The following is a 10,109-nucleotide window of genomic DNA, read 5'->3' on the forward strand; positions in this document are numbered from 1 at the left end:
CCTGCTTCCTGGGAGAAAAATAGGTTACTGGTGGCCTGTATTGGTAGTACATTGCCATCCAGTGCTTTGCCCCTGAGCAATGGTGGGTGTGGAGTGAAGGGTTTGCCCTTTCCCTGCTTGCCTGGATTTGTGATCATCTCCCCCCCTGTGTGGGCACATCATCAAAATCACAGTTGATCCCACGGTAAGGATCATTATCCATGTGGACTTTTCAGGGCTGCATCTTGTTGAAAGATTCAACATAAGATTTCTGCATTTGCTTTTTTTGGACTTTAATAAAATTAGTTGTGTTCCAGAGTGCTTGAAATGTTGCTACAGTACAAAATGTATATTCAAAAGGCTCCCTTTGCCTCTGATGAGCCTAACCAAACTTTTCTGTCTCCACAGCAAACATCTTGACTGTCATCATCCTCTCACAGTTGGTGGCTCGCAGACAGAAGTCCTCCTATAACTATCTCCTAGCTCTAGCGGCTGCCGACATACTGGTACTCTTCTTCATTGTCTTTGTCGATTTTTTGATGGAGGACTTCATCTTGAATAAGCAGATGCCTCAGGTACTGGACAAAATAATTGAGGTCTTGGAATTTTCTTCCATTCATACATCCATTTGGATTACTGTGCCACTAACAATTGATAGATATATAGCAGTATGCCACCCACTTAAGTATCACACAGTCTCCTACCCAGCTCGTACTCGAAAAGTCATTGTAAGCGTTTATATCACCTGCTTTCTGACCAGCATCCCCTACTACTGGTGGCCCAATATTTGGATTGAAGACTACATAAGCACATCTGTACATCATGTCCTCATCTGGATCCACTGTTTTACCGTTTACTTAGTGCCGTGCTCGATTTTCTTCATTCTGAATTCAATCATTGTGTACAAGCTCAGACGAAAATGCAATTTCAGACTGAGAGGATACTCCACAGGGAAAACGACAGCCATTTTGTTTACTATAACTTCCATTTTTGCCATACTTTGGGCACCAAGAATAATCATGATATTGTATCACCTCTATGTATCACCTATAAACAACAGCTGGTTGGTACATATTGTGTCGGACATTGCTAATATGCTAGCATTGTTGAACACTGCAATTAATTTCTTCCTCTACTGTTTTATTAGCAAGAGATTTCGCACAATGGCAGCTGCGACACTGAAAGCTTTCTTTAAGTGTCAGAAACAACCTGTGCAGTTCTATACAAACCATAACTTTTCAATAACTAGCAGCCCTTGGATTTCCCCTGCCAATTCTCACTGCATCAAAATGCTTGTTTACCAGTATGATAAGAATGGAAAGCCTATAAAAATATCACCATGACAAGGGGGATCACTGGTTTCTCAGGGTGCAACTTCTTTTCAAGCAGTTACACCTACAGGATGTAATTGCTAAAATGGCTATTTTTAAGAGTGGTCATTTGATTTCATTTCCTTGCAACACTAAGAGGCAGACCAGACTGTTAGAAGAGAATGGGAGTGCTTGAGTTGGAGAGTCAGAACAACAAGGCAAAATGCCTCTGCTTGTTACCTAGCATTTTGAATAGGCTTTGGAGTATGAGTTTTTATGTTCAATTGCTATCAAATGTTCCATGTTCAAGCACCAGTGCAGTGCAGAGTTGTTAAGGGAAAAACCACATGGGGGTTTAATTACAACTGTAACACAACTTGTGTGCCCATCTAGTTCTCTTCACTATTGACACAATGACCAAAAGCTTTCTGTACTGGGGAGGGCACCACTTGCATTGTGTGCATTTTCCTGAAACCCATGTGTCGTTTCTGACATGAAATGTTGCCGCACAGGCTCTCTTGTTGAGGACTTTCTGCATTCTTGCAAGCTGCAAGACATCTGAACTGTGACAAGCCTTTCTAGGCTCATTTGAACAAGGCTCAAGGATTATTTCACCTTTTGTAGCCTTGGCATGAAAAGCAATCCCGCAAGCTACCAATATTTATATGTTTTAAGTTATTTCCTTTAAAAAGGCCAGATGGGAAGAGTTGGGGAGGAGAGTTCCTGAGCTGAGAATGAAAGTAGCACATTTCTACGGCAACTTTAATTAGTCTCTCCAGAAGCATGAGTGTGGGGACAAATCTGGTTTCTACTGGACCCGATTGTGTGAGATATGTATAAAGCCCTCACCTCCCTTGGAACCCAATCAGGATACTCACCCTCCCACAACGTTTGGCCTTTAGAGATTACATAGCTACAAATGTTAAAATACAAAAATTTGTTTGGAGAGTTCTCGCCTATGGTATGACAGGTTTGCCAGTGGCTTGTTTACTTCAAAATCTGTTTGTGGAATAAACATATTCAAGACCCCACAGCAGTAAAATCAAAGGCTACCCAAAATGCTTGAATAGGGTCCTTTACGCTGTCTTAAATAGGATAAATATTTAAGTGTTCTTCCTTTACGCTGAGAAGCAGCATATCAGCAACAGAGTGTAGAAGACTTTGGGGAAAATGTTTATAGAAGGCTGAGAGTACATTTCATTTGCTGTTATTCCTCCTTAGTGCTTGGTATGTGGTCTCAATGTGTGCATTGTAGCACTTAAATTACTTGTTGGGCATTTAACACAGGCCTTAAAAAATAATGTGAACATATTTCCTTGCATGGTAAACACAAGCACAACTTTGGCAGTGAATGTAGGGGCTTCTCAACTGATAATAGTAAGATGGTTGCCCACCACTGGCCGTCTTTGTGTATATGCAGTTTTTGTTACGCTTTGTGAGCTGACTAGGGACCCAGCAATGTGGCATGAGATCCTCCTTGAGGGGAGTTAAGCCCATTGGTTTCAGTGGAACAGCAACACTGAGTCCCTCTCAAGGACGAAGTCAGGCAAACTAACAGCCAGCCAGTCTAGAGGTGGTTTCAAAATTGTAAGGGCCTAAGAAATGCAGAATACCCACAGGTTCCCATTGAAGTTAGGCAGAGGGGACTGCCCTCTGGCCACTGACACCTTGAACAGCCATCTGTGCCTGTGCAGAATACAAAGGTGAACAGGGAAATGCCAAGTACAAGGCAATGAAGAATGAGTCCCAGATCACCTGATACAACAAATCCTTCATTTACATGAGGGAGCCTCACTGAAGAGAGAATATCACTTGGATAAGTCTGAAATTTGAAGCATTGGGAACATTATGGCCCAATTTTCAACTGCTGTGGACCAGCATAGCTATAATGACTTCAGTGGAGCTGCCTTATTTTGGACCAGTTGATGATTTAGTCATTGACTTCAGTGAGAACGAAGGGTACTCTGCATGTCCTGCTTCATGCTGTTGTATTATATATTCGTTCCCCCCAAGATTGGCAGAGGTGTATCTGGAGGGGATATCAGAGAGCAGAATTTGACCCTCTCCCCCAGCGCAGCATGGCAAAGTTAAAAATTTAATCTTCTGAAATGTGGAGAGAAAGGGGAAAAATGTCTTCTGGGTCTTTTTTCACTGTAAATCTTGACAAAATATGCTATCTGTAAAATATGAATCGCAATAATAAAGAAATGCTAGGCCTTTTAATATTTGGTAACAGCTAATAACTACAATGAGAGCAAAATTATTAAGCTCTTTCACTATCAATTTGGATTTTTTTGTGCTCTCCTAAACCTCTCTCTACTTTTTCTTTGTAAATTGATATTAACCAAAGTTTACCATAGAAAAAAAAGGTACTGTATATGTTTAGTTTTGGGGAAAACACTATATTTATATCTTTTTTTATTTTTAAACTTGCTATGAGGAATGCTAGTCTGAGTTACCATGTGAACAAGTCAAAGTGCAATATACCTATATAGCATAAGTGGTTCGTTTTTGAGAAAGTATATAATATTAAAAAATAATACTTATTTATATAAAAATTTCACTATTCTACTTTAATATATTAGTAATCTTACATAAATAAATGAATGTTTAGGGTTTTTTAATATTTCAATTTAGTACATGGAGTATTTTGCCATATATACATCATTTATTACTTTTCTTAACATCATGTTTGTCCACCTCATCATATTTTCACAAATGGCCATATTTAAAGGTAAATACGTCAACCTAAGATTTGATTTGGAATGAAAGATATTCCATCAGGTTATTGTTACGATGTTTTAAAAACAAGCCTAAGTATTTTCATATCAATCTTTGCAATGCCATGGTGTTAGTTCCATATGCATTTAATTAGCCATTTCTGTTTGGGTGATTTTAGGGCTGTATGTGGCTGGTCTGAAACACATCGAGGGCAATGCGAGGTTTTTCCATTAACCTCAGTGGACTTTGGATCAGACCATAACTTGTTAACAATAAACATTTTAAAGCCTTTTTGGGGACCAGTTTGGGTAACTAAAAGGGCCTTGCCTTTTTAGTCCACCGTATGGGAGCTGCTGTTGCTAATACTTGCCTTATTTTTTGGTTTTGTGAAGTATCTTGCAATGACTGTTGTTAAACTAGCCAATGTCTTGCTGTATTGTTCGTACCTCCTAATTTTTCTATAGTATAAAACTTAACCAAGCACATGCTGTCTCATTATTTAGGGAAAAAAATTATCCTGGAGATGGAAAATTCTTGGTAGGGAAGAAGGAGACTCATACTTGATTCAACTTATTTTCAAATATCTACAATTAGAAAAAAAAAAGCTGTGAATGGACAGCGTGACAATTACTCATAACCTTGTGTCCTTGAAAATCACAGTGAAGACAGCAATTTTTAAATATGCTGTTGACTATATAAAATGATGAGACCTGTCACCTACTCAAAATTGTTAATATTGATATTTTCATAAGTAGAGAATATATTGTGTTGATAAACCTGTTTGTATTATAATAAATTCTGAGCTGGTGCAAAATTATTGTAATGTTTGCTGCTGTTGTGATGTTTTGTGACATGGGGGAAAACGGGGGGGGGCGACAGCTGTCCTCACTCATGCAAGTTATACTTAACGCATGACTGACTTCAGTGAGACAAGTAATAAGATCAGCTCCATTCACTGATTAATGAATCTCTGATGTACGTACACACACTACACAGGTACATTATTGGGCACGGTCTTCTGGTAAGCTGTATCTTTGGGCCACATACTCAGCTGATATAAATGGGCAATATTTCAAGTAAATCAATGGATTCTCACTGGAAGAAATTTTAGCTGGCAAAGATCATTTACATCTGTGCGGAGAGGCATAAAACCCTCCTCCATCAAGTCGCGATGAGAGACAGGACAGTAGAGATCCAGATCCACTGTCCCTGATCTCAGTAAAGTCCATTCAACATAGAAATGGGGCAATGATGCAGAGTCAGGCCTGGGGAGGTGAAATATTTTGCTCAAAAGCACAAATGAGGTCAGGGGCTGAATTAACAGCATGAACTTCCCCCTGAAGGGAGTTGGGGAAGTTGCTAGTGATAAAAGGCTGGAATCCAAGGACAAGAGGGGTTTCCCAAAAGCCACTTCAGGGAATTGCCTGTTAGCTGCATTCCCCTTGGCAGTTTGGACTACCTACAAAATTTGAGCCCTTTTCTCTATAAGTCCCACCTTTTTTGAAGTGAGCATCAGGCACCAGCCCCATGGAACAAACACCAGAACACAGAAGGTATTAAATCAGGTTTTCCTCTCCTGCAAGGCTGCTTCAGTCTGTTGCATATAGAGAGACATACAAATCATGAAATCCAGTTTTGGATGGACATTTGTGTGTGTTTGAGGTACAGTTTCCGTAGGAACCCATGTCTAATCACTACATGAAACACATGATCATTTCTATAAATTCTGTCTGGCTGTATGTAGGCTGTTTTAGTACTTCTGAGAGCAGCTGTAACATAAGTGCAAAGAAAGGAAACAGTAAGTCTAGAAAAAAATAGCAAGTGTGCTGTGCTTTTCCACGCAGTGGCAAGACTCAGGGAAATAGACTAAGCTGTCTTGTATTATGAAAAGAGAACATTATAGAAATGCTAGCCATAGAAAATCATCTTGCTTCATGGGATGACATGTTGATTCAATTTAAAATTAAATGGAAAGATAAAAAAGTCTTTAAATAAAGTTTTCAATGTTAAAAGAGCAAACTAATCAATGCAGTCAATTGGCCTGAGAGAACACAGTAGAGGCCGGGAATTTCTTCTAGTCAAAGGTGCTAAAGCTCACTTTTATCTGACTAGCAATATATATAGTTGGAAGTGAACCAACTATGTAGTTGAGAGGGATGTCAGACAGATTTGGGCAAAAATGCCCCTTTGCTCATCTGGCCCCAAAGTCTGCCTAACCTTTGCCCACTGCAGTTGTTCTGCCAAAATGAATTCACCTTGCACATCTTGCTTCTTGTGTATTCCCTAGGTTATCACTGTCACATCAACACTACTAACATGACCTGGAATATGATATGTATACCAAACAAGGGAAGAACTTGTAAGAAAGGACTGCAAGACATACCTGGGCATGTAAGCTTCACAAGATATTAGGACTAAGCAGACAACATATCAGAAATGGAGAAAGGGACTGTTCAGCAAAGAAAGCAATGCCTTTGAGGTCAAGAAGCTTGGATGCTTATCTTGCTGGGGTAATCTGATGCCAACTCACTTCCTGCCCCTTGGTCAGTGGGCTGGACCCGATGATCTCGCGAGGTCCCTTCCAGCCCTGATGTCTATGAAATCTGTGAAGAAGTATACAGATGAAATGAGAATTACCCCAAGTCAAACTAAGTTAGACCATGCAACAGATATTAAATAGCAAAATCTTCTTCAGTGGTATATATAAAAAAAGCACAAGAAAAGAAATAGGGTTGCTAGTGGGTGCTGATGGGGAGAGATTCAAAATAACATAGAGATAGCTAAAAATAAAGGAATCCTCTGCCTTAGTCCCCATGATCATGACCATGAGGACAAAGACAGAACGGATAATGGGAGTGAGGGTCTGAAAAAGTAAACTGCCGTTAGCAAGGTAAAAGCAAAACTCAGAGTTTGAAAGCACTCAAGACAGAGGGAAAAGATAAATCTAGACTTCTGAAAGAACTGACACATGAAATCGCCAGTCAATCAGCAAGTGGAGCTACCATCATGAGTTGTACCAGAACGAAAAAGTACTGCATTTGCTTTTATCCTGTGTTAAGGACAAAATAATCAGGGCTGTTCCATGCCCAGTAGCCTGGCTTCAATAGTATGCAAAGCTTCAGAACAATTTTTGTAGGAAAGAATGGGTTTAAAAATGGACAATGAATACAAGTAATCCTGCACATTAGAAGTTCTCTTGACATCAGACCACAGGGGTTCCAGGGGACCTCCAATCAAAATAGCAGCAGCAAAAAAATCCTAGCTCTTTTTTAGGATGGAGCTTAATAATTTTATAAAAGATTGGATAGGTTGCAGTTGCCAATGAAAGCAGAGACTAGACCTGATGAGCTAAAGGTTCCTTCCAGTCTGATGTTCCTAATTTGAATTAAAGTTCCCTTTAGCCCTCACATCCCCCTATTCAACAGTAATTACAGCGCAGGCAGGTTTCAATTTTGATCCCCCATCTTAGGGTGGCATTGGGCATGATACTCACAGAGAAAGCTTATAAGCCCATTAGCTTCTTATTTGTCAGAATGATTCATGCCTTCACAATTAATTTGGAAACAGTCCTTTAGAATCACAAAGACGGGGGGAAGCCATCTCTTAACACATTCACTGTTGAACTCACACTGACTTTTGTTTTAGTTCTTTGATTCTTAAAAACACTTCACCAAGTGAAGCAGAATAAAAAGCAACCTCACAGAGAATGAACTGTTAAATAATAATCCTGCTATTAGCACGCTCAGGCTGAATTTGACAGATCTGCCATTATGACAGCATGCAATTAATCCCCTGTAGTTGCCAGACACAACAAGGAGGCTGAAATCTCCAGTCTTTTGTAATAAATGGACATTGCAAATGAATTTACAATGAGACTGTCATTGTCCATGAGGGAAAAATAAATATTTATCATCATTAAAAAAACTGGATGGTGAAAAACTAAACATGTAGGATGTTGTTTGAGGTAGAAAAGAAATGCGATGCTTATGTCTTTGGAACAAACAATTTATTAAAACCTTGTTTTTTCCTTCTCATACACTCTGATTGGTGCTTCTGCAGTATCCAAAGAAGCCTATTATCAATGGATGGATTAATTGTAGCTATTAATTCATTCTACTAGGATAGTACCTAGTAGTCCCCAGCTGAGCCTAGGGGCCTTTATGCCAGGTGCTGTACGATCACATGCTAAAACAGCCTGCCTGACAACCTTACAGTTCAAGTAGACAAGACACAGAGGATAAGAAAAAAGGACATATTGATATTATTCCCCCCTTACATGTAGGGAAACCAAGGCCCTAGGCAATTGACTCATCCAAGATCAAACCTCAATTGAGATAAAACTGCCCTAAGTCTAATAAATCCACGTTTAGCAGGATCCTCCTTTCACAGAGAGAACAATCATCCTTGATGCTGGTTTGCCAGGGGCCATAGCTTACCTCCATCCATTGGGGTCAGGATAATAGCTAGGGAAAAAGGAGGGTGCTCTGTGATCCCCAACTGCTATATCAACCCATCAATGTCACTGGCGGCTGGTAAGGGGATCCATTCAGACGTTCCCAGAACCAGGTGGTACAAATCGGGCTTAGTGATCCCCAGTGCAAGCTGCCACAAAGGGCCCCTTAGCCACAGCCCTAGGCTGTGTCCTGCCAGAAAAACAGTCCTCTCTTCGCCTCTTCCACCAGACCCAAGTGTCCCTCACATTGTGGAAGCACATCCCAGGAATAGGATCCTGGACTCACAGCACAGCAGGGCCTGCCACTTGTCTGTGGTGAGGTTCAAGCACAGAGAGAGAAGGGTTCAGTTGCCAAAGCTCTGGGTCTGAGGTAGTTGTTGCCAGGGATAACCCCTGCTAGAGGGCAGAGCCACGGGAGTCGAGATCTGGCTCAAGGGCACAGGACAAAGGTTGAGCTACCCCTAGCATCGGGTGGAGCTACCGCAATAATGGCAGACCGACAGCATAGACAGATGAGCACCATTATGTCAACAGAACATAATACCAAGTTCAGGGGACTGCAGTATCTTAGTCTTATCACAAGTCATGGGAATGGATTAATGTTAGCTCTTTCCCCTTTCTGATTTCCTTGGCAATCATATTTATATTATTAACTTCCAAGCACTGATCACTTGGCACCTTTATGTTCTTCCTTAAAATGTGGGGAAGGACTTCAAATCCAGCTGGGAATTAATTTTTTTTTTTTAAATGAACCTTAAATGACAACAGATCCACAGGAAATGCATACCTCCCTTGGGATGTATTTTAGCAAATACAATTTTTAAAAAGGGACCTTACCAGAAGTTACTTTCTTCTGATCCCTTTATTTGATTGGTTAAAAAAAAAGTAAAACCTGAGTTGTCTAGTATCCTTCTTCTCCCCCCAGGGTTTTGTTTTTTATTGTATTTTATTGTATTACACAAAATTTCAGCAAAAAGCTTCAACTAATTTAATTGCAGGCTATTTGTGGAGAAGAATGATTGTGCTGGACAATGTATAATTAACCAAAGAAAGATGGATGATAGCAAAGAGCTCAGTTTGGGGTTATCATTAAGGGGTTCAACTAAAATTACAAAATCCAATTTGCTGTCCCTTCTGCTGAGGATCTTAGAACAACTTGTCTTCTAATAGCGGAAGGGGGGTTAGGAATGAACAGGGCAGAGAATCAGGTTACTTGGACACACACTGGACTTCGTTCTTCACCACCGTCTCATTTGCACCACAGCAAAAAAATTCTCCCAACTACCTTTCTGATGGGGTAGCATTTTTCAGCCACTTGCCATGGGTATAAATGAGTGCACAGAGTGTCAAGCAGTAAAGAAAAAAGCCCTTGTGAATAAAGTAACCGTGACAGCAAAACCAGCAAGGTATCACAGAGATCTTGCCACTTAAAAACCCAGCTGAATTAGCTCATGTCCCTTGTTAATGTCCCTTGTCACTAGTTTCTCCAGTAGACACTCTTTCCTGTTTCCAGCCTATTACCCCTTCACAATGCCCCAGAAACCTTTGGTGAAGGCCACACTTGCTGGGGTTTCTACGTAACAGAAATAGCACATAGCCCATTCTGGTCTCACTGCTCGTTGTGGGCTATAGCTGAATGTGGACAT

The 10,109-nt window shown here is 40.4% G+C and overlaps 1 protein-coding gene across 1 annotated transcript; it reads left to right on the forward strand.

Moving 5' to 3' along the window:
- Positions 1-365: 365 nt before the first annotated feature.
- On the forward strand, positions 366-4,827 carry GPR139 (G protein-coupled receptor 139; the record flags this gene model as incomplete). Its single annotated transcript, XM_019542107.1, has 1 exon — positions 366-4,827. A coding segment is annotated over one exon (957 nt), but the record flags the coding sequence as incomplete, so codon positions are not given.
- Between the last annotated feature and the right edge of the window lie 5,282 nt (positions 4,828-10,109).

The sequence above is a fragment of the Crocodylus porosus genome, unplaced genomic scaffold, assembly GCF_001723895.1.
Source record: "Crocodylus porosus isolate Cpor-Errol unplaced genomic scaffold, CroPor_comp1, whole genome shotgun sequence".
NCBI classification, from domain to species: domain Eukaryota; kingdom Metazoa; phylum Chordata; order Crocodylia; family Crocodylidae; genus Crocodylus; species Crocodylus porosus.